Below are 24,255 nucleotides of genomic sequence, written 5' to 3' on the forward strand. Positions count from 1 at the left end.
CTGGTGCTGCTAATTTCAGACATTCTATCTTGTCATCGCTGTGTCAGCGGAATCTGCTTCGTGGCCGTTCTGAGCAGATTTGAACAGACCCTGAAAAGCACTTAAACAAGCTTTTCTTTGTCATTCCTACGTCATTGGAACCACTCAATTATTAATGACTCTTATGTAATGTCTGTTACTCAGATATTATTTGTTTTGGGTCAGTTGCTTTGCAGCCTTTCTTTTTTGTCAGTGGCTTAATCACATGAATAAATACAGGTCATTCTAAAAATGCAGAGCTCGCCATGGAGTTATGGAGTCAGAACCCGATCCAGTTCTGGATCAACCCCAGAATCTAAGTGACTGTGCTTCAGCCAGGTTCTGTCCTCCTTCCATATGTCCTTAAAATCCATGTGCAACTGTTTGTATTATCCCAAAAACGCTGGTGATTACGTCAAAAACATCAGTCCATGGTATTTATTTATTCGTCTTAATGACAACAAAAATAATTTCAAATGTTGTACATCCCATCAACACTGTCAAAAGATGTCATGATATACCAATACTGACAATAATTTTGATCAACAAATTTTAATATTGCATGATAATATGGCTGTTAATCAATCGTCCGTTTCTATCTGGTAACACTGCAAGGCTTTTTGCTCCTGAAAGGAACGCACCATTTTTGGGGAAACACGCGTCTTGTCTGTCCTCTCCAGAGCCAGACGAGGGGATGGGTGCTCCTCTGTCTGCATTAGAGAGCCGAGACCCACAGAGACCTGCACACTGCTGGTTAGCTTAACACAGTGAAGAGTAGTGGGTGGGAAATGCTAGCATACCTTAGCCATAGCATACCTTAAGCATATCAGGGTTGTGTTTAACGTTAATCATAATAATGTAAGTAATATTAGGATTTTGGTAAACAAGATAACTGAATAGCGATTGCTGCTCCTAAGAGAGGATGAGGAGGATTACTTCTGGACAAACGAGGATCCTGAACTTGACCCTATATTCATCAAGAATACTTTGAGGACATGGAAGTATGGTAACATTTCCCATCACGTACCATTAATAGTGCTAAGCTAATTAGCGGTCAGCTATTTTTAATCAGCTCTGCAGTTTTTGAGCCAAGATGACAAGAAGAAAGCTATGCCTCAATTATATTGCAATACAAATCCAACATGTAATTGAGGCATGTGCCATGTTCAAGAAAGTGCGCTTTTGTTGCAGGTGTCACTAAAGTCTCCAGACGCTGTCGTCACTCTGCCCATCTATATCGGAAACATTGCTGTGAACTTGTCCCCATCGAGGCCCATGCCCGCCAGTCCAGACCACTGTTGTGGGACCATCACGTCCAGCGCAGCAGGGGTGACTCCCAGTGCCCCGCCAGTGGAAGAGGAGCTGGAGCAGGAGTTGTGTGCAGCTGGTGTGGACAGTGAGGAGATTCCTACCAAGAGTCACTCTCAGCAGGATCCCTCAGGCCAGCCGGTCACCATGTCCCCGAGCGCCTTCAGCCACGCACCGGGTGCGGCGCTGCCTCCCGGCCGCAGCCGGCCTGATGCATCCGCCCCCCTGTTCTGCGTGTCGACTGGGGCCACCATACCTTTCTTCACCGAGGGAAACGTCACTCCTATCCCCACCTCCTGTTCTCTCATCCTTCCTCCGGAGTACAGCAGCTGGGATTATCCTCATGGTTAGTTGGTCACACTGCTGCCTGCAGGGAATCAAACGATGCAGTCGGTCGTCTTAATCACAAGAGGATGCTTCAATTATCTCTTTTCTGTCAAATCAAGCTAAAAGTTCTGTCTTCAAACTGTTATGTTGCTACTTGTACGTTCTTAGCATTAAACTGCCAAATAATTACTAAAGAACAGATGTTTTGAGTCCACACGGATGCTCTTCCCCTCCTGTGTTACTTCTCTCTGACTCCAGAACGCGGAAAGAGCCAGCAATGTAGGTTTAGATTGAAGCAAATGGCAACTGTCAGTTTCCAACAGTAAAACTGTCCAAAAAATGTACACACAACCCACAACCGCGTCGTCCAGTATCACCTACATCTTCTCTGTCCAGCCGTACTCTCAGAAATCCACAGCCGCTTTGACTGGAGCTAAGAACAACCTGAAGGGAAAGAGTTCCTTTGTTTTCGGGCCCAATCAACTCCCTCGTTATTTCTGTAGCCGTTATGTGAAGCTAATGGCAATCGTAGCCGTCTGTCACCGTTAGCGTCAAGCTAAATATATGTGGCTGGCTCTTTCTGCGCTCTGGAACTTCAAGGAAGTAATGCAGGAGGAAAACAATGTCTTCTTGAGCTTAAGACATCTTTGAGTGAGTACAGGGCCGAGTATCACGCGAACGTAGATGAGCCTTTTCCAAAGCGACAACAATCTCCCGTTCAGAGCTCTCCTCTGACTCTTATTGTGGTGAGGTCACAGAAACGATCTCTGAGCGCTGGCGCATTCTTTCTTCTTCAACGTTGAGTCTGCGTTGACGGCCGTGACAAACAGACACTCAACCAACAGATGTGGCAGCATCCCTCTGTGCCCTGGTTGTTAACCCTTTCAGCCTGTGAGATGGTAAATTGTCACTGACATGCTTTGTCTCTGTTTGTTATAGAGCCTCCACCCACCTATGAAGAAAGCTGCAGCAGTGTCAACTCCAGTTTCAACAGTAGACAGTAGAACAGAAGCACTCCCATCCGTGTGCGCTTGACTCTGGACAAATTCAAACGGAGACGCTGGATGGATGAACGATGGTGGAACTCTAACCCCAAAGATGATGTGTCCTCCATTAGTAAAAAAAAAAAGAAAAAAAAGGGATCATCTTATATCTTATATTGAATATAAGAACATTCGTTTAAACTCATGTCCCTCCAGGTCGTGGGAGACAGAAGAGGTGAACATCACTGTGCCTAAACAAAGTATTTTGGATCATCACGCAGCATTTAGAATGTCCGGTGACGGGACTTCCTTACCTTGCTGGAAAGAAAGATAGAATCTGTTTTCATTGGATGAACTGTTGCATCTGTGATGCCTCCAGAATGATTTCACCCTCCTGAAGGGTCGTGTTCCATAGGACGAGACCAAACTTTGGCCTTTTTTGTAGTGCACGACTCGTCACTGTGGCCCACTGCTGTCCGTCTGTGTCTCAGTGGTCATCAACAGGGCAGCATCGTGTTCTTGCTAGATCTCAAGAGAAGAAATTCCAGCCACAGGTCCCAGTCTGTCTGTAAAACCAGTTCAAACCACTATAAGTTGGACTTTTGTTTGATGTCAACTTTTTAAGTCTGATTCTGGTGTCTTAGGCCTGTATTTGTAGGAAGATGAGACAATCCCAACAACAGTGTGTAGTGTCTTTGTGTGTATGAACCCTTTTCCACTGGCCAAAACACGCTAACAACTGGCTTCTGTCTGCAGTGGCGATGGGTTTAATCAGCATTCAATCTCGTGTCAACTGATATATTTTGAGCTCTGGCTCTGATTGGTTGGTACGGATGTAAACGCCAAAGCCAGGGGAACGTGGTAATTTGGGGATGTGCAGTGGAAAAAGGGGGTACGAATGAGCCTGCCCTGCTGCCTGCTGCCTGCTACCGTGTATTTTTCTAAGAATGTTCACAGGGGCTTTAAGCAGAAACCTCTCAGTTAAGCCTGAATCACAGGTAGCAGTAAGCACAGAACAGTTCCATACGTGAGAGCGGTCACTCGGAAATGAACAGAACTGAATTAAATTGAGTCCACTTGAACCCGTTTAAATCGTGTTATTTGTAAAGCAATATATTTTTATGCACATTTTTTTCGTGCAAGATCATGTAAATTTAATAAAAATACATGAACACATTACTGCAACCAGATGTTGGTTCATGGAACTGAGAGGTTTGGAGTTGTGGTGCAGGACTGACCTCTTGTGGTTAATGTGTGTAAAATGCTTCTTTTTTTTTCAAAAAAAAATTCCAGTGAACTCCAAATTTAACTTTGAATGTAAATCAATTGTTAGACATTTTCTCCTACTGTTGCTGGCTGAGTGATTTGTGTGTGTGTGTGTGTGTGTGTGTGTGTGTGTGTGTGTGTGTGTGTGTGTGTGTGTGTGTGTGTGTGTGACATTTTGAATTTGGTAAATTGTGCCATATTCCACTGACTATCATGATAGAAGTTTTCCTTGATCACCCAGCTCTTCTTCATAGCCATGACTTTCTCGCTGATGACTGTCTTTTAATTCTGAAAGTTTGCAGGTCTTTGCTACATTTTAGCGTAACCCTAAAGTCCAGCATTTAATTTTGCAAGTTCAGAAGCAAATCCCAGTGCTGTGTTGGATTCAGTCAGGTCATGTTTCCATGTGGTTTCCAGAATAAGTTTTTATATTTCGAAGGAAGCAACACTTCTAACTGGTTTTACTGGTGGCCCTCCAAATGACGTTGTTTTGGCTCTGTTTTTTTGAATGCATGCCTTAAAGAGTCGGCGTCCCCTCATCCCTTACACAAGCCTGCGACGGGTTCTTTCACTGTCGCGGTGGCGGTGAGGAAGAGCTCCTGCAGCCTCTGCTTGTCATGGACTGTGCTAAGTGCACTTGATGTACACAAATGTAGCTTTTAAAGACAACAAGGACACTGGAGTTTTTGGTAAAAATGTTGTATTCTTGCTTTAGAAAATATGTGCAATTCCTCTCATCATCAAGAGGCCTGCAACAGCAGCTCGGTTTCCCCTCACCGTTATGAGTCCTTATTCTTTTGAATTTGTCTTCACCTAAAAGGTACAATAGCTTTATGAAGACCCTTTTGTTTTATGCTACCCCCCCCCCCACACATATCAATGAGTGGCGTCTGGTTTTATATTTTTCTATTTGTAAACTGTTTACAGGTGCAGTATGCAGATACTCGTAGAAGCACCTCAATCAGTAAATGTAATATTTCAGCCTACAGTAGAGAATCCAAGTTGTGCTGAATAATAGAACAATAAAGATATGTGACCCACATCCATCCTGGCGTTTATGTGGAGAGTTGTCTGCTTTGTCGTTCCGAAACAGGAACTGGAGCACAAGTTGTATTTATTCTTGCAAAGATTGTATTTACATTTCAAAGCGAGATCATTTGAAGTTTTAAAAAGTCACAGCAAGAAAATCCCAGGAAAAATACTAAAAGTAACAATGGCTGTATTCAGTGTAGCTGCTTCAGTTTCAGGATTGTTCATGCTGATGTCCCTTGAGGTCACGGATTCGTAAAAATATCTGCTTTGCCAAGTAACTACCATGATTATTAATTTTTATACATTCTTTTTATAATCTTGTTTTTAATTCTCAATAGTTTTGTAACAGTTATTTTAACATAAGGTGAACACCTGCCTTCCAAAACAGTGATATAACAGTTTCACACATGATGGCATAAGAATGAAGTGATTCTTAATTTTAAACTTAAGTGAAAAGCAAGCAAACCAGTAAAAAAGAGAAAAAGAACATAAAGTGCAGTGCACTGTATGAATTAAACAGTAAGCTTGTTCTCCACGGACAAAATTTTAAGCAGCCAAAAGATACTTGTTGGAAAAGGAGCAGGGGGACAGAGAGTTATTTATACAGTAAAATGTAGGACAATATGATGTCATATAATATATCATTTTAGAGTATAACTTAAGTCTAATAAAAATTGTAAAAAATATATACAATTATTACTTGAGACATTTATTTGTGGAATAAGTTGTTTTGGAAGGCAACGGCCTTCCTAGCTTTGGAGAACTACTAAATTTACGATTAAGGAACCGAAACGGCACGAATTCCTTCGGCTTCCTCCGTCTGTCATGTGACAATCACGGCGGAACTCTGTGGTGCGCATGCGTACAATCGTATGGCGACGAGACGCCAACTACAGACGCTATTTATTAGTTTTAAGTGATTGTAGCCAATTAACTAAGTGGAACCGGGGACATATGGACGTGCGGTCGGCTGGAAAATGACCTCTGACGTATTTTGACCAGTCGCCCAGGCTCTTTGTTACCAGTACCTTAAAAACTTCACTAACCATCAGCCTTCGCTTTGTTGTCTCACGAGGCAGCGACTGGGGGCGGTGGCTTCGTTCCTCAGCGCTGGGCTGGCTGACTTGACGGGACTCTGGCGGCTTCACGGTAATGTGGCATTAGAGAATTTACTGAACCGCAATCGGGACGCAGCTCAAGCCCGGACAGCGAGCTGCCGCGATGGGGAAGTGAAGTCAGCAGCAGACGCTGAAAACTACCGTTAGCCAGGCTGCGCTGCCCCACACAAGTTCAACATGATGTCCGTAAGTTGAGTACTGCAACGTAGAGTACTATACTCTTACAGAGCTCTGGATTTAGTCATTTTGCATTTGAAATATTTAAACGTGTCCAGTTGTGTAATTTTTTGCACTTCATCACGTTGCATAAATTGCAACGCACTGAAAGTTTACTGAGGATTCGAGGTGCATTGATTTGTGAGGCAGCCGTGTTAGCCTGTACTTCCCTCACCCGAAACGACGTCAGGCTAATTCATGCTAATGCTAATACACAGGATGAACACTATGTTTCCAATGAAGTCAAAGTAAATCCACGGGAGAATTTGAATTCAGACCCCTCTTTTTGATTGGTTTTCCCCCCTAAGTTATGAGGGTTTCCTCCAGATGTTTTTATGTCGGAGACATAACGATACCTCATTTTATATGTGGTGAAATGTCAACAGAGAAAACACCAACACTCTGCAAGTTGGCTCTCGTAAGCTTACCTAAGAGAAGCCGACTGAACTAAACAGCTCAAACTAATAATTTACTGAAAACTCTGGTGGTACGATTGAGCTGAAGTCCTGAGTGACCTGCGTGTTTGCTGGAGGAGTTTGCAGTCAAAACATCCACCAGGCAAACAGTGCTGGTTTTCTCAAGCAGCTTGAAAGATAAGCTCACAATGATGTTCCTTATTTCAGACTGCTGGCTCTCTGTCTTGGTCTCAAGCTGCCAGAAATCCCTTTGTCATATTGATCACATTTATAACACTTCTGCGCTGTTGATCGTCTTTTACCACATCTTTCGCTCATTGTCCAGGAGGAACTGATCAACGTTCAGATTTTCCTCTCTTGCAACATTTTAGTAACGCAAAACACAATGGATCAGATGTCATTTTATCTCAGGTGTAGCCATAGTTTATGATAATACAGTTGGGCTCCTGTTGTCACATGATGACCTCATTAAAAAAAAAAAAACACCTGACAAGGAAAGAAAGCTGAGCTGCCATATGGTCAGACCTGTTGAAACAAACCTGCATGATAGAGAAATGTAGGTTACAGTGAGAGCTGGAGGGTCCCTCTGCTCCAGGGGCCGGTAACAGACTTGGTGAGCACCGATTCATCAACTGGTTTTAGTTCTGACTGGATGGATCAGTGTGATCAGAAGAGTCACGTGATAGAATGAGCAGAGACGGTGCTTTTTCCCCCATGGTTGTTTGTATTCTTTTTACACGCTCCTCGGACCTCTGAACTACAAAGATGCCTCTGAAGCTTTGGGAGGCCAGTTAGCATCACCGTTGGTTCCCAAAAGACAATTGTATTTTTACAAGGATTTCAAATGATTGCTTTTATAATCCTACATCTCCGCAAATGAACACCGCTGTTTTGTTTTTATAAGCAGAAATGCAATCGCCAGAGACTTATAGCGAAAGTTATGATATTGATTAACTCCCCATTACACACGTGGCTTTCTTCTTTCAGTCCTCAATGTTCACTGCTATTTTATTTAACCGCTTGCTAGCAATCACATGCATCAAAAGTCCCAAATTCACCTGCGTGGAATAGACTGAATTCTAACCAGCGCCATAGCGTTTCAGAAATTTGACCAGAAGCCCCCTAGACGCTGAGATGAGGGCACCAGGCTTCCGAAACTGCTGACTCACTCCAGGGACTCTTCTAGAGGAAGGAGCGGCCAGTGTTTGAGCGGTGGCGTCACCTTTTTATTGAAACTGCTGCAGAATTTCTGTGAAGGAACTTTGACATTCACAAATCTCAAGTTACGTGGGTTTATCAACAGAAAGTTTTGGATATGATAAGAAGTAGTGAAGCCTGCCCGCTGAAGTAGAGCACGTCGGCTTCCTACAACGACCAGACTGGCGTTGGTCGTGTCAATGTTGCGTGTGTCAACCTTCAGCTGCTGCTGCTGCCGGTGGTGGGAGTCAGCCAGGTGGTGAATTATGGGAAAGATAGGAGAGACATTGTGGTGGCAGACAGAGGAACCCACACACACACACACACACACACACACACACACACACACAATCAGTACATTCCTGTGTCAGTCACAGATCCACTGCTGCAGGATAAAACAATGTGCTTTTGTGTCACAGCACCTCTGTAATTACTGTCAGATATCGAATAAATATTTGTTCCTACTGTTGAGAGTCAAAACTGCTTTTGTACTTGAGGGAATTCAGCAGGTCTGTTGAGTAGAGGAGCTTTTTAGTCTGCAACAGAACTCAAGTTAGGAGTAAGAAACGCAGCTGCAGGGCCCCAGGTCTTCATTTGTCACCCACCAACACGGGGCTGCTGGGTCATGAACTGGCGCTGAACTCTGACACCAAACCTCGCTGACTGGCAACATGTTGGGAGGGTGAAGTGTGGCGTTTGGTCCAGACAGGTGACTTCCATCTGTAGTCACATGTTGTCATCAACTCTGGATGAACAAACTTGAAGGGAAGCAGGAAGCTGTCAGTGCGCTGGTTCAATGCCACGTTGGCATTTCACAACTGGAGAGGCAGTCTTAACCCTACTTAGTGTTCCAGATCATCACCAGGCTTCACCACTTCTCTGGTTTCTTCTTAGATGACCTTTGGGGTGTCGAGTAGCGTGACGCTGCTCTTTGACTTCTGGGACGTGCAGGGACCTGCAGGTACGCACCTTCACCTGGGAGGAGAGTTTCTGTGTTCCTAATGTGTTCCGGTAGAACCCTAGAACCAGTTTGACTGCTCAGAGCGCACTGTTGATGTTGATGTTTCTCGCTGGCCCGTGGGGAGTTTATTTAAGCGAGCGTGTGCTCTCAGGGCTGCTCTCCTGACGTGGCTTCTAAGAGTTTGATGGCAGCTGATTCAGATTTACAGCAGCGTTAAAAACATCTTGTAGTTTTATAGAAAGCATTTCATGTCCTCCACTTCTCCACTGTACTGACGGTGAGTGAGAATGAAATTCTGGGGGCTGAACATTGACCAGTAATTCTGATTATTATTGTTGTGTTTCACATGAACATGGAATAATTAACTAACACATTTTCACTCAGGCGTTGTAGAAAATCCAGATTATGATGTCTGGTGTCCCTTTGGACACTTAGGTTGCTATAAACTTTTTGGCTGTTGTGGGAGAATCATCTCTGATGTCATTTCAGTAACACTGTAAGTGTGTGTGTGTGTGTGTGTAGGCATGGTGGTGTCCGTGTTGGTGGTCTTGCTGCTGACCGTCTTCTACGAGGTGCTCAAAGTGTGGCGTGTGTGTCTGAGCAGCAGCTCTAAGCTGGCCCGGCCTCCGTCCCAGCACCCCAGCGACAGCAGCTCCATGCTGGAGTGCAGCCCCTCCGTGTCCTCGCTGACCCCCATCGAACCGCGGCCTCCCGCGCCGAGCACCAAGAACAGGTGACTTCTCTTCTCTTGGGGATTTCAGTGCTATAGTACTTCTGTTTTTGTTTGTGCATTTTCCCATATCAGTTCCTCTATATGTGTGTGTGTGTGTGTGTCTCTCACAAACAAGAAGACTGACCTTTTACCTGGCTCTCTTCTAAGTGGTTAGCCTGTTCTGTGACCGGCAGCTCTTCACACCGTACTTGGATCGCTCAAGAGAACTCTCAATTCACAGCGTTTGACTAGCGGACACATCTAACAGACATATTTCTCTGTGTCCTCGTCCTCAGCTGGTTGCTGCACGGGATCCAGACGGCGCTCCACGTGCTGCAGGTGTCGCTGGGCTATATGCTAATGCTCTGCGTCATGTCCTACAACACTTGGATCTTCCTGGGGGTCATCGTTGGCTCCGCCCTGGGTTATTTCATCTCATTCCCTCTGCTAGGTCACATCTGACAGTATGGACACGGAACAGAGGACATCTTTCTTTTCTGTCTCTGAAGTTAAAGGAACATGCCATCTGTTTGGGAAATGAGATTTTTTGCTTCTCTGAGCCAGACAAGAAGATAGAAACTCCTCTCTCCTGTGTGTGCGTGAGGGAGCTAGCTGACGGCTAGTTAGCTTAGCGCAGTGAATGGTAGTGGATGGAAAGCATTAGCATTTGGTTGGTGTGTTCAGGACTCTAAATGGAAACCACTGCGATTGACCTGGACTCTGTGTGGGAAACGAGGACACTACAAACCTCGACACTCACAACGGTCATTCATAATTTATTCGCTGGTTCATTCGGGTTAAAGGAACGCGTTCAGACTCCGTTTCTGACATCATCTCGCTCGTCTTCTCAAACTGTAAATGCCAAAGTGAGAAATGCATGCTGCGCTTTTTAAACATTTCATCTATAACATGAAAGGAGACTAAATATTATAAGAGTCTGCACTAAGAAATGGGGGAGGTGGATATCAGTAGCTTGACTGGTTGCTACACACATGATCGCAGTTTTTCAAAGTCAGAGTCGAATCAACAAGATATTCCAAGTACTCAACGTGAATGTTGTCTTTCCTGCTGCTGCTCTCGAGTGAATCCTGCTCTTGTCAGAGCGTGGCAGTCACAAGATGGTTCTCCAATTAGTTGGAGGAACTGACTCAGTCTTGATTTTAGCTTGTTTTACACACACACACACACACTGGGATTGGTGACGGTTCCGCAGGTCTGTGGTTCATTTGTGCATGAAGAAAAGTGCCTTGCAAATGGGCTCGTCTGAATCTCTTTCTAACCGACCACAAAGGCAAAATTGTAATACAACAGTATTTTCTTGAGTGGAGATTTTGACAACATAAATAAATAAAGCACATTTTATGAAGTAACTTTTAAGAGTTGATTTTTTTTGTTTATTTCAAGGTAACGGAAGCATGAAATGAGAGGGAGAGCCGTTAACCAGAACCCCGCAGGCGGCCTCCAGCTGACGCCACAATAAGAACAAGAAACAGAAGGTCACGAGAAGCGTTAGCAACGTGGCTACATTAGCAGCTCGCATTAAGAACGTGACTTTGTGTTACACGGTCTAAAGTTTCCTTTTAGAGAGACAATTATAGTCTAATAGCTGAACTCTTACATCCGTATTTGTATTGGTCAACCTGTATGTGGGATTTGAATCAAAAGTATTGACTCGAGCTTGTGAGCACAAGATTTAAAGGTACAGTTCACCCAGAACTGAAGATTCCACCGTTACTGACTCCCTCTCAGCCAGTGGAAGGTCAGGTCAGGCTTGTTTAATCCCCAAGACAAAGCCGGAGTTCGGCAGGGGAAAGACGTTACCGTGATCTCCTTAAAGAGGTAAAAAGACACCAACTTTCAAAGGGGGAAAAAAAAAACCATAAAATGCCTCCAGACTGTTTTGAAGCCATTACTGATGTCATGATTTCAGCCTCACTGAAGACGCGGCGTCATGGCTGGAGGTTCGAGTCAGGCTAAAAACATGGCAGTCGTAGCTCTGGGTTCAACGGTGAGGAGGTGATCTTAACTGCTGTGTTTAAGGTAGTTCTCTCACAGGAGCCAACAGTGTTACGCGTGTCTCTGCTTCAGCTACGTGATTCTCACGGTCATGAAGTCATCGTTGCTTCAGGAGAGCCTGCAAATTTAAGATCGACTGAGAAAACATGGGAGATTGGTTGACCGGTGTGAAATTTCACATCAGATTTCCATGATTCATAGAATTAAACATTTTAAAATTCTTTCAAACAATAATGAGAAGACTTTGATGGTCCCCGGACACTCGATGCGCTGGGTGAGCGCTTCACCCTGAGCTTCAGGCTTGGGACACTTGACATAAATCAGAACGCGTTAACGAGACACTGTCCCCTTTGACTTCATGTAATATCGGTGAATTTTGGGAACGTCAGCAGGAGGAAGGTTCACTCTGATGACAGTAAAACCGTTTATTAAGGCCGTTCGCTAACATTAGAGATGGGCACGAAGTGAACAATCGTTTTAAAACCTTTACAAAAATAGATACCACGATTTCACAGGCGAAACAACACAAAACTGCAGTAGTTGAAATATGAAATACACACGTGAATCCAGACAACCGTTGCTGCTGGTGCGCAGATGGGCTGCAGCTAGGGAATCTTTTCATCTTGGATTTAATCTGCCCATTTTTTCCATGAGTAATCTGTGAATGTTTTTTTTTTTTTTAAATTTTGTTTTTTTAATAAAATGTCAAGAAAACGTGAAAAACGCAGAATCCAGAGTGAAATGCTTCTTTTGGTCCAAACACCAAATCCAAAGAACCAAAACCCAAAGTCAAGAAAGAAAACGCAGTAAATCCCAATATTCAAAAGCATGAAACCAGCGAGTGTTTGTCAAAACAATGGAACAACAATCATCTCAATAATCCAAATCATTTCTTTTAAGTTTTCTGCTGATAGTCTAATGGATTTATTTTTGCAGCTCTACTGCCCCCTGCTGCCCAGGATGTGCTGATGCCTTACAACTGTAATTAACTGACACATAAATGGTAGCTTTCCTCTCATTGACCAGGTTTTGGATTTTCGCTTCAGTGTCTTCCACAAACATGAAGGCACAGAGAGCATCAGTCACCCAGGCCCGAGGAGGCGGCGATGACAGAGCCTTGTTTTGTGCAACATCAACAATAAAGCAAAGGGATCGCTTAAGGTGAAAGCCTTAAATATGGTCCAGATTCATCCCACGTCTCTCCCACCTGCCGTGACGCTGTCTTCTCGCCGTCTCCCTACGTTAAAACCACTTCCACGTCTGCAGGGTCGATGATTTTGTCCTCGCTGTTCAAGCCGTTACTTACAGGCTGAGGCTCTGCTTCCTCCAGCCCCTCGTTGGCTGGGGACTGGAAGCCGCTGTCGTCATGCGGGCTGGAGTCTGTAGACGGCTGCGGCTCTGGTGACGACTCAGAATCTGATTCCGCTACCTCGTCAATCCGTTTACTGTCACCTTCCTGTACCGCTGTCTCTATTTCCTGGCTGCTGTTTTCCACTGTCGCTTCCTCCTTGTGCTCCTGAACAGCTTCCTGTGTCTTGTTTCCCAACAGCTGCTGTAGGAGCAACTGTGGCGATGTCTTGAGGTGTGGTGACTTCCTGGGGGCGTCGTCATGTGTCACCTCTGTCCCATTGGTCACATCGTGTTGGTTCTCCTTTTCCACATCGTTCTCCGGGATGACGTTGCTCTGGTTCCCCTCATCCTCACCATGGGAAGTTGTCTTGTCTTCTGGAGATTTCCTGGCGGGATCCTCCACAACAGTGTTGACATGCGCCACCTCCTCCTCCACGGCATCTTCCAGTAGGATGGTCGTAGGCTCTGACTCATCGGTGACGTTCTGGTTCTCGTCTGCCACCGGAACCATCATCTCCACCACCGGGTTGATCAGGTCCCTGATTTCATTCACGCTATCAGGAGATTTGGGGCTCAACTCCTGCTCGTGCTGTTCTTGGTCGCCCTCGGTGCTCTCAGAGGCCTCGCCGTCCTCTTCAGGAATAAGCTCCACCCCTGGAACCTCTAGACAGGACTCGTAGGGCAGAGGTACCCCATCCAGCTGGATCATAGACACCACCTGCCTCCGTCTTCTCCCCAAATCTCCATCACCACCACGGACAGCACCCTCTGGCTCGTCGCCACCAAATTTAGCGGCCCAGTCCACCGGGAGAGAGTCTTCGAGTAGGTGCAGGTTGGGGTCACTGTTGGTGAGGACGATGCTGTCCCTGTAGAGATTGTGTTTCCTCTGGACCGCGGCTTCCTTCACAGCTGGACACAGAAAAGGACAGCGTAACAGATCCTGTATTCTGCTGACTCATCACTGAGTCAACAGCACTCACCATGTGTGCTGTTGTTTCTCACTCACCCATCATTATGTCCTTAGTGACCGACTGCAGCACCACTTCCTCAAACATGTTCTCCACCAGGAGGAAGCGGGAGAAGTCCTCAAAGATGAGCTCCTTAAAGCGAGGCAGCTCCTGAGGAGGAAGGGCAGAGGTCAGACGTCAGAGGTTAGCTTCTCTTCTCTCAGCCCTGCATGAGCTTGGAGGGAGAAGGAAGCGAGTCAGGGATTCATGCTGATGTTCAGGAAGCAACAGTGGGATTTTACGAATTTTGTGTTTTCACTCTCATCTGCTTATTTGGATGTCAGATAATTTTCATCAAACGTTGAAGAAGGGTGCAAATACAGATGACATTCCACTTCCCATCAACTCCATGCGGGCTCTTGTATTGGTGCCGTTGAAGATTTTCTGATCGTCGGTTCTGTCGACCGCATCGGCCCACACTGTCACCGGTTCTGAGCTGAACCACTGAACAACCGCTGTTTGAAAGTCACAAAAATGTCAGCACTCTGTGCCAGGGTTTGGATGTCGTCGCCTTTTGCAGGAAAAAACACGTTGAATGAAACGCACACACTTCTGGCGAGGACGCTCATAAAGGTTCACCACATGGTTCACGAAGGAAGCAGTCCTCTGTCAGAGAAGGACGCCGACAGCTGGAAGACCAGCACTTCTCTTCTGACAGCCGCGTTACGTAAAATAGAACCCGGCCATCTTGTCTGAAAGCTAGCTGGATGTGGTTCAAGTGAGCCGTTACACTGTGGGACAGAGGACCTTGACAGGCGTGTGCTCCACTGCTGCGCCCTGCTGTTCCTGCTGACTGTGACACAGTGGATGTCCCACCACCGACGCTTCTGTGTGCTCAAGTTGCTCTGCCAACGCTACAAAATCTAAACTCTTGATTTTGCTGTATAAAAAAGAGCTGATGCGCCGAATCTTTCTCAGCTGAGGGAGGACAGTATGAAGTTAGTTTGTGTGTTTACGTGCATGCGTAGATGGTTCGCTCTTCTTCTTTTTTTTCCAAAAAGGCCAAACCAGCACGATGAGTACTGAGCCACACATCTATGTCATTCATTTTTTACAGTTACGGAAATTTTCATGTTTTGCTGGGATTTCAAAACAGACATGAGAACTGTGGGGCTGATATTTCTGAGTATAATGTGCTCCCGATATATCACACATGTTCTATGCTGTTGGCAGCAATAAAAACCACTGTATGAGACGAAGAGTCGCTGAGAACAATAATCTCAAGTGTGTGTTACTCACAGGCGAGCAGGATGGCGAGAGCTGCTTCAGCATGTACGGGATTGTAATCTGCAGCAGAGCCTCTCTGAAGAACTTCTTGCGTACGGTGCTGCTGTCGTAGTCATACTTCTGCCAGGGGGAGATCAGGAACAAGGAGGTGACCGCCTCCTCATAACTTTTACACGCATTAAGTAATTAAGACACTTATTTAAAACAGTCACAACCCTCAGTTTCCATCCTGCGATTAATAAAACGTGCATCCAGGTACTGCCTGAACTTTTGATGGTCACTTCACAAGAGAGACGACGCGTGCCTCATCACGTGACATCATCAGAACCAGAGTCGGTTCAGCAGTTGCTCCTAAACCTACGTTCTACTGTCCTACCGGTTCTCAACTTTTGGAACCAACCTTCTAACAGGCAAACCAATGCCAGTGATCACATGACCTCCTTGGCAGTGGTAATTTTTGCTGATATCATTTGTTGGTCAAACATTTAATTAAAAATTAATTAAGAATTAATTTAAAAAGTAACCCCTTGATTCTCAGTCTTTACCTTGAGAACCCGGTCCTGGCAGCCCTGGATGGTTTTACACATGTCATCTTCTCCCTGAGCGTCCAGAGACTGGTGAAGCAGCTGCTCAAACGTGTACACCGCATTGTCCATTTGCTACAGAGACACAGAAGGACATCATATGTAAGGAATGCCTCGATCTTAATAAAATGTTGTGCTCTGTTTGTCCAGCAGATGGAAGCAGAGACTTCAGGACCAGAACCAGCCCCCCTGACACTGCCTCACCTCATTCATGAGGATCTGAGCCCTGCCCACGAACACAGAGGGGCTGGAGACGTCGAACCTTTGCTGCAGACCCTCAAGGTTCAGCTGCTCCACCTTCTCGTAGCAACTGTGCATCTTCACCGGGTGGAAGGCGAGCATGGACAGCCTGTCCAAGTGCTGAGGGACAGACAGACAGAGGAGGACAAGCAACATGCAGGGAAACATGAGACCAGGTGATTGTTTAGTTAGTGAGCGCAGCTGAGGACCCTCCCTGCCCTTTAATTACAGAGCAGCACCTGCATGGCCAAGGCAACGCCTCATCCCTGCAGCACGAGTTTTCTCTTTGGGCTTCCTTCCTGTGACCGTGTGAGATGTGCTTGTGTGAGGAAGCACGAGTCACAAATGACGAGGGACATTTTTTTTCTTCGAATTGCAATTGAATCCCTTTTAAAAGGGTGTAAGCCCACACAAATGACCCAACAATTCCATAGGAAATCAAATATTTCAGGTCTTAGTTTAGTTTTGTTCATTAAGAACTGTTTTTATCGTTCTAAACTTCGACTTTCACAGATAAATAAAATTCTATCACTCTTACAGGCATGTAAAATAAGCGTTTCCAGTAAAAAAAAATATACATGCATGCTATAGAGTACTCATATAGTACAAATATAGTGTAATATTTGAAGAGTGATGTGCAAAATCAAGCTGAGGAGAGCAGCTAGCGTTAGCGACGCGCCATAAAAACTGAGAAGATTGGACTCTCTTTTTTGAAGTGAATTCTAATTTCCATTTTCATATCCCAGCAGCCTTCGAGTGAGCGGTGGGACGGGTCGCTAGTATGTTCACTAACTTACAGGCCAAGTAAATGTTGTCCATTGCGCCTTTATGTCGCACTGACAAATATGTCAGATTAACAGCTAAAACTCATGATTTATGTTCATTAGTTCATGCACACAGACAATGAAATCAATCCAAATCACCTCTCCCAGTTTCTCTTTGCCGCCTCCGTTCAGAAGGTTCTTGTTGATCTCCACCAGCTCCCTGAAGAAAACGTCCCTGACCTCTGAGAACCCTCGGCTGGTGGGCTCCATCAGGGCCTCCAGGATGGAGCTGATGTAAGGCTGGATGCTGTTCTTCAGGAGCTGCTCCGCCTTGGGCAACACCAGAGCTGCGCTCCAGCCGCGTCATAGAGGAGCGAGGGAAGACATGTTCTGGGTTAGTTGCTGAAACCACTGACGAAGAGGTGGGATGATGAAGAGGTGGGATCTCTGACAGCCACTCGCTCATTTAATGCCAGGTTGAAATGGTTCTCTACTGTCAAATCTAAGTTAACAGCTAGGATTACAAGTCTCAAACTCGGGTAACATGAACCTGCATCATTTAGTTGGCTTTGCAGCACACAGTGCAGGTGGTGGAATGTAGTTCTTCCACTTCAGCTCAATAGGACACAAGACACATGGGGAAACAACAAGATAGCAAACTCTGCCAAGTTCAGTCCTGAGCAGAACGACGACTGCTCCAGGTGAGCCAGCGCAGCGCATCTAAAGGACAAGACTAAATCCAGTCAGATGGCTTAAAATATCACGAGAGGTTCAGTCACAACGGAAAGGTTCGGTTTGAGCCAAGCGTCCAAACAATCCCGTCGGAAACTTGAGCATTGCGGCGATATTGAGTGAGCTGGCAGCTCCTCATACTCAGTAATAACCCTCAGCCTCACCTCACGGGCGCACACAGACGGCGAACAATGAGGCACCAAGTGCAGCTCCGTAGGATCACGTGACACAGCAGAGCGAGCACCAGTGACTCACCACCGCACAAGAGTTCACTTCAATTCGCATGACATGTTTACTGTATATGCCAATGGTACATTATATTATAATGACATGAATGTCAGTTAGCTTTCCACCACAACAGCCTTTACTTACCTAAATACTGTCTTTATCCAGCCATAAACTCAGTAACCCAGAAACACTTGGATTCATCTTAAACTAACTAAAACACCTCTGGTATCGCCTTAGTTTGGTTTGCTTATTTTGGACGTGCACTTGAAATTTTGTACATTTGTGGGGGGGTCTTTTGGCATTTTTTTTTTCTGTTTTCTGTTGTTGGCACCGCTGTTGACCACAATTAGCTTCAAGCTAACTATATGTGTCTGGCTCTTTCTGCATCCTGGGCTCATTAAGAAGTTGCGCAGGAGGGAAAAACCCCTTTGTAAGCTCAAGACACAGAATTGTGAGTACTTGGAAAAAGTCAAAATACACTTTCTGGTTGAGGTATCACGTCAATACTTGATTAACTGTTAGTAATGCTTAGTAAACAGTTAACTAAAGTGTAATGATTTACTTAAGCGAATGTTAGCTTTACAGGTAACAGCAAGGATGGAAAGACTACTTTTAGGGCCCTAAAGGGCATTAATAAACGGTTAACTGTGTTTAAGTAACGGCCTCTCAGCACCTTGACCTTTACTGCTGATAGGAACATGTTGCCAAATACTCCTGCCACCACTGCCATCATGAACAAACCCAAAGAGAAAGACGTGGATCTGCGGTCACCTCGTATCTTGCTGCTGACATGTTCTTTAGATGTGATGATCTGGTCCATGTCGGTCCGCAGTCTGGCGTCCAGCGGGACTCTCTGAGCCTCACAGGCTTCTGCCAGTGCTCCATACTGGTTTGTGGTCTGGGACAACACTTGCTTGAACGCGGCGTCTGAGATCTGGAGGAGACAGCCGTTGAGGAAAAGCTTCTCTCCTGTGTTTGTGACAGTTCTGAAGCCTCACTTATCAGGAACTCACCAACATCCAGTTCCTCTGCCTCTGTTGCAGCTTCCCTTTCAGACGAGGACCAATGGCATTCTTCAGCTCTGGGTGGAGGGTCTCCATCACCAGATTAGCCAGAATCTACACACACACACACACACACACACACACACACACACACACACACACACACACATTATTTTTTACATTTTTACTGGTCACTGGGTAAAATGCATCATCTATTTGGTATTTGTTTTTGTTGGTCTTGTGTTTTTCTGAAGCGAAGGAATGTAAACCCAGCGGACACATAAAGCCCTGTCACTGCACCGTGTTCTGAGTTTGCTGCAGTGCTGCGCTGTCGCTGAGGCATAAATGTTGAGGTTGTCAATCAGTTTGTTTGCCAGCCTTAATCAGTTAATATCTTTTAGATTAATTGATTATGAAACCATGGACTTGATTAGATATTATAACCCACTGATAGCCAATATTTATGATTGGCTTTTGTGAAATGTGCTGTTTTCTTGCTTACAGTCTTTCCACAAAATGAAAATCCTCAACTCCTGTCGCATTCTGAGAACGTAACTTAATCTTGCTTAATATCAAGACCTTTTCACGGTGACTATTATTGCGTTTACGCGACAGCCTGCTTTGCTGTGATGTCAGCAGCTGTTCTCCCTCTACCCTCGTACTACTGGTCATCTGCAGTTGTTTTTTTTCCCCCTCTATGTTCACACAATCCACAGGAATGTCTGAAAGGGAGCAAAGATGGAAAATGGAAAACTCATTTCCTGGGCAAGAAATACCCTGAACAATCACTCACACTCTCATCTGCTTCTCCTCAAAGTTTGCTCTTAATTACGTTGAGAGAAGCACCATGTTTGGAGTCCCTCTTAGCCAGGTAGGCTAGCAATGAGACGCAAAACCGTAGCAGCAGGTGGGAGAAGGTGTCCGTCATGAACGCCACCAGATTCTGAGGGAGACTGAAAGGGACTCATTGAGAGAGGAGCCCCCTCTTAACCTGTGTGTGTGTGTGTGTGTGTGTGTGTGTGTGTGTGTGCGCGCGCTCTTGTTCATACTGGTAAGTTGAGGGGTGGGGTTGTGTTTCCGAGAGTCTTTTAATGTTGTGTTTCAATGCATTCTTGTTCTGTAGTGTGTGGGGAGGGTGTGTACTGGATGATTTGTTTCCTGAGCTTCCTAAGCGGGTGAAAAACAAAAAGTAACCCCGTCGTGGAGAATTCCTTTTCTTCCAACCCATCTATCATTTTGGCGTCTCAAGAGGCTGAACTGACCAGAACTTTGTACTGCTGGTCATAAAATCCTCCGCATCATGGCATGTTTTTTACTGCAACCCAACAACATACAGATGGGTGACGAATGGGTGACACAGAAAACCCAAGTAAACGAGAGTAGAGACTGAGGCTTCCAGGCAGGGCAGTGGCACGTTTGAGTGCTAAATGTCGGATTTTGGATCAAGATGGAAGTGACTGCGGCCTGTCGTTGTGACACGGATGCGAAGATGCTCAACTGACTCCAGCAGGAACAGTGACTCGACGGACATCTGCCTTTACATTTATGGGAAAGCCATCAGGAGAAACCATTGGAAATTTTGGCGTGAGGAAAATAATTATAATGCTATTCATGACAGTTCCTCCACAAGTGCACGTGTGGCGTCCATCAGTGGAATGCCGGCCCTTCCCTCCAAATGTGGAGTCTGAAATGATAAACTCAGGTTGCCGCTTCCTGAAAAAGCGCTGACGCGATAGGTGGAACGTTCCTAGCTCAACATTCCAGTGGGATCCCTTAGAGCGGTACACCATCTTTGGTTTACAGGGTTCATACATTCTAATAAACCCATGACTTTTCCACCTCCTGGAAGAAAATCTCCATGACCATGGATTCTCTAAAACGTCTACCATCGTAAGTAAAATGACGAGCAACGTGGACTTAAACTTTTAACAAGTCCCCAAATTAAAAAAACAAAAACTTCCTTGGGTGGTCGAGGCTTCACCTGCCGGGCCCCTATTTACTGGAACGATCCACCAGATCCTGAAGGCGGTCAGCACTTTTAAACGGAGGTGGACAACTCATCTGTGCTGGGTTTACTAGGACCTGTCCTGGGACACCAAAACCAAATCATGGACTGTCAATCACCTACCATGTTATCATGCAATATTATATCACTTTATTTAAATTTGATAGCATCATACTCCTTTGTGTGTATGCGCACATACGTTTGCATGTACGAATGTGTCTGAGCGTGTTTTTCATGCACTTCATGCAGCGTTGTCTTGTTTTTATCCACTGCTGTTTTATTAGCGAGGTGGGCGGAGTGTCTTCAGGTCAGGAGCACCGTAAATAAAATGAAGCTGAAATTGAATGCAACACATCGGCCAGAAGAGATTTTCTTAATGCCCTTCAAAACAAGCCGGGCCGCGCAAACTGACACAAATATTGACGCTCGTGACAATCACGATATTTGATGTTGTTTTTGTGGAAAGCTGTGACGTCTGACTGGGGTTGAATGTTCCCCTCTGACGAAGCAGCTGGTCCCATGACTCCAGTCGGGCTGCATCTTACCTGCGGGGGAGTGCCACACATCATATCCCAGGTCCCGTAGTGTCCCTTGGCCTGTCTGTGGAGTCTCACAGCGTCGGTGAAGGCTGGCGTCTGGACGTCGCAATCCTCTGACAGACCTGCGAGCGCCGGGAGAGACGAGAGCGCGTCAGAGAAAGCAGCACGTTTGTGTGTGTGTGTGTGTGTGTGTGTGTGTGTGTGTGTGGGGGGGGGGTGTTATTTCTTGGCCGTGAAGTAAGTTGGCGGAGACATGATAGTTGTGGACACAAAGACATAGTTTCCATGACACCTGAGTCAGCGGGACAGTCTGGAGCTCACGTGGCTGGTTCTATTCTTAGTACGAGTTTCTGAATTGTCCAACAAACACATGCGTACAGTTGTGTCACACCTCAAAACAGGAAGATGATTTCTTACTAGAGAACGGATTTCATGCGGTTGCTATGGTTACAGCCACTCCCAGCTAACTAGACAGTACGAGCTGCTTTAGAAGCAACAGCCGTTCTGTGTTTTTAGGAAGCTGGTTTTTGTCATGTGGTAGTGTTTGTGTGATGAAAAGTCATCATTATCTGAAGTTGCCTCTCTCAAGGCCACAGCACACAGAACACACACGCATCTCTCACACTGGCATGTAAACAGGTGTATGACAGGAAGCGCGCCCATAATTAGCCGTTTATCCTTCAGAGCAGTTCCTCACTGACATAAAAATGACCGACGCTTCAGTTGTGTTTTCTCATGTGGCAACATGAAAGTCCCTCCACTACAAGGACAAATGTGCACATTTGTTTGAAGTTTTTCAAAGGTCACTACTTCATCAGTCGCAGTAAACTCAGGCAACTCTTCTGATGCAGCATTTCCTCACAGAAAGTATATGTACTTCATACCTTTTTTTTTAAGCAATACTTGACGCCAACAGTATGTTTTCCGTTTCAAGTACTCACAGATAGATATTGAACTCACAAACTGTGTCATTGCTTTATGACTCCAGAATGCAGAAAGAGCCAGCTGGGTATATTTAGCTTAAAGCTAATGGCTACTGAGCGTTAACAACAGCTAACCTGTTCAAAAACATCCATTCACTTCTTCTGTCTACTTATGCTTGTTCATCCACTTGGAGGGTCAGTAGTAACGAAGAAACCCTAACTACAATAACTCTGATCCCACTGAACGCGCCATCTTGTTGGCTGTGCTAATGTGACATTTAAAGAAATAAACTAGCGACATCATGATCAAGTGTCTTTTTTTAATGACGTAAAACTGAATTTATACACCAGTAAAAAATAATTTCTGAAATTGTGAAGGCCGTGACTCAGAGGAGGCTGACAAAGTCAGGAAGTGACCAAGAACTTTTTTTTTTTCGTTACCAGACAGGAAGCCGTCCCTGCTCGCTTACTTTGTAGCGTCGGGTGAAAGGGAAGTTAGAAGAAGGAAAATAAGGATGCAGACATCAGCCGTGTTGGCGAGTGACCAGCTATCATCTGGAGGTCAAACCCAGGAAAAAAAGGAGACGATGTTGCACCGCATTCCGATGACCGATAAACCACAGAACACTCATTGCAAAAACACACAGCAGAGCACATCTGTTGTACGTCAACATCGCTCCTGCTAACTTGGACGCTAACTGAAAGCGTCTGACTTGACTCCACCTGGGAAGGGTGGTGGATAGCAGTCAGAGCTGAGGCAGGATGCCTGAATAGTCTCGTCATGACACCATCAGGTATCTAAAGCTAAAGGAATCATTGGCTGATGGGTGCGAGCCCAATAGCTGGCACGTTTGACATTCTTGTGTTTAGCGTTACAACAGTGAAAGTGCTGGTGACATTCTGATGACCCGCTTTAGTTTGGCGCTCTTGTTGTGGCGGTGAACAAGTTTTACGAACACAAGAAGATTATTATTCCGCTTTTAGGGGGAATAATGGCATTCACGGCCTGGTGCTGGTGTGACTGCTGCTCCATTTTCACAGTAAAATATGAAGAGAATGGAGCATTTCATTCTTTTTTTATTAGAAAACTCTCTGCATGTTTCCCTACCTGAAGAAGTGAAATTTCCTCTTGAAATTTCCTCGTCATTCCAACATTAAAAAAAAAAAAAAAATATTGACAAGCTGCCAAGCCTGCAAACTACTATGCATTCTCCATGTGTCTGAACTAGATCAAGGCAGAGATTGTGTGTGTGTGTGTGTGTGTATAAATAGAACATGTGGCAGCACTTACCACGGTCTCTTTATTTGAGGCATTTCCCGCCCTGCCTCTCTCTCTCTCTACGCTCTGCTTGTCAGGGTTTTAGCAGCAGACAAGGTCGAGTCCCACGCTCTCACATCTACAGCACCGTTCCGCGTGTGACTTTGATGCATCTGACGTGGTTTTTTTTTTTGGGCTGTTAACTAATGTCATGACGGGACTCCAGAAGCCACCCGCTTTCATGTCACACAGCCACCTCATCTTTCACCGCTGCTTCTCTCATTGACATGCAAGAGTAGGTTTCCCCACGTAGGGTTCCACCCTCGGAACCACAGTACAGTAAACACCAGCCGCACAAACGTCGCAAACCAAGTATGTCCTTTTTTAGATGCAGTGGCGTGAGGCATGCTATGTTACTATGAAGCGCACTCATTCTACCTGTGCTGGATTTTGCAGTGGAATTTGCTGTTGTGTGAGGTAAGTGGAGGGAACAGAGCCGAGTCCCAACCGGAAATGCTGTAAGATGTCAGCGGAGACGCTCGGTCTCATAGCAAGGCTGTATGATGTAGCGAACGCCACAAGACAAAATTTCACTTATCGAAACCAAACTCCATTCAGAAAACAAGCATTTTAGAAGCTGTCTTTAAGACAGACAAGACGACATCAGCATCACGGCGCAGCTTTCATGCCATTCCTCTATAACAACTACAATGAAGGGCAATCAAACACAACAGGCTCAGTAGTTTGTCACTGATAGTCGGTTGTTCACACGCTGCAACTGCACCATCGCATCACTGGTCTCAACAGTTCTCAACAGAGTCTCC

At 45.4% G+C, this 24,255-nt stretch overlaps 3 protein-coding genes across 4 annotated transcripts in view; 2 read left to right on the plus strand and 1 right to left on the minus strand.

Annotated features, from left to right (window-relative positions):
- Positions 1-4,944, plus strand: part of arrdc1b (arrestin domain containing 1b) — a 44,090-nt gene extending 39,146 nt beyond the window's left edge. The window contains exons 7-8 of the mRNA XM_086187743.1: positions 1,210-1,672; positions 2,593-4,944. Of these exons, the coding sequence (XP_086043869.1) occupies positions 1,210-1,672; positions 2,593-2,657 (528 nt within the window). The 3' untranslated portion in view covers positions 2,658-4,944. The remainder of the gene's footprint in view (positions 1-1,209; positions 1,673-2,592) is intronic.
- Positions 4,945-5,778: 834 nt separating this feature from the next.
- On the plus strand, positions 5,779-10,924 carry slc31a2 (solute carrier family 31 member 2). Its single transcript, XM_086187175.1, has 4 exons — positions 5,779-6,238; positions 8,776-8,842; positions 9,365-9,575; positions 9,851-10,924. Exons 1-4 carry the CDS (start codon positions 6,230-6,232, stop codon positions 10,014-10,016), a joined length of 453 nt encoding a protein of 150 aa, XP_086043301.1. The 5' UTR covers positions 5,779-6,229; the 3' UTR covers positions 10,017-10,924.
- niban2a (niban apoptosis regulator 2a) overlaps positions 10,731-24,255 on the minus strand; it is a 37,680-nt gene continuing 24,155 nt past the window's right edge. For both annotated transcript variants that reach the window (XM_086187173.1, XM_086187174.1), the window contains exons 6-14: positions 21,257-21,372; positions 18,716-18,820; positions 18,474-18,636; positions 16,902-17,089; positions 15,943-16,098; positions 15,700-15,813; positions 15,167-15,274; positions 13,927-14,038; positions 10,731-13,829 (exon numbers count right to left, since the gene is read on the minus strand). In XM_086187173.1, the coding sequence (XP_086043299.1) occupies positions 12,808-13,829; positions 13,927-14,038; positions 15,167-15,274; positions 15,700-15,813; positions 15,943-16,098; positions 16,902-17,089; positions 18,474-18,636; positions 18,716-18,820; positions 21,257-21,372 (2,084 nt within the window). In that variant the 3' untranslated portion in view covers positions 10,731-12,807. The remainder of the gene's footprint in view (positions 13,830-13,926; positions 14,039-15,166; positions 15,275-15,699; positions 15,814-15,942; positions 16,099-16,901; positions 17,090-18,473; positions 18,637-18,715; positions 18,821-21,256; positions 21,373-24,255) is intronic.

The sequence above is a fragment of the Aulostomus chinensis genome, chromosome 19, assembly GCF_037954235.1.
Source record: "Aulostomus chinensis isolate RoL2024-O1b breed Wild chromosome 19, RoL_Achi_v1.0, whole genome shotgun sequence".
In the NCBI taxonomy this organism is placed as follows: Eukaryota; Metazoa; Chordata; class Actinopteri; order Syngnathiformes; family Aulostomidae; genus Aulostomus; species Aulostomus chinensis.

Excerpts from the sequence above, each read along its gene's own strand:
- slc31a2 (XM_086187175.1), top strand. Across the intron at positions 8,843-9,364 it reads GGACGTGCAGGGACCTGCAG|GCATGGTGGTGTCCGTGTTG; the intron begins GTACGCACCTTC and ends GTGTGTGTGTAG. Across the intron at positions 9,576-9,850 it reads GCGCCGAGCACCAAGAACAG|CTGGTTGCTGCACGGGATCC; the intron begins GTGACTTCTCTT and ends CCTCGTCCTCAG.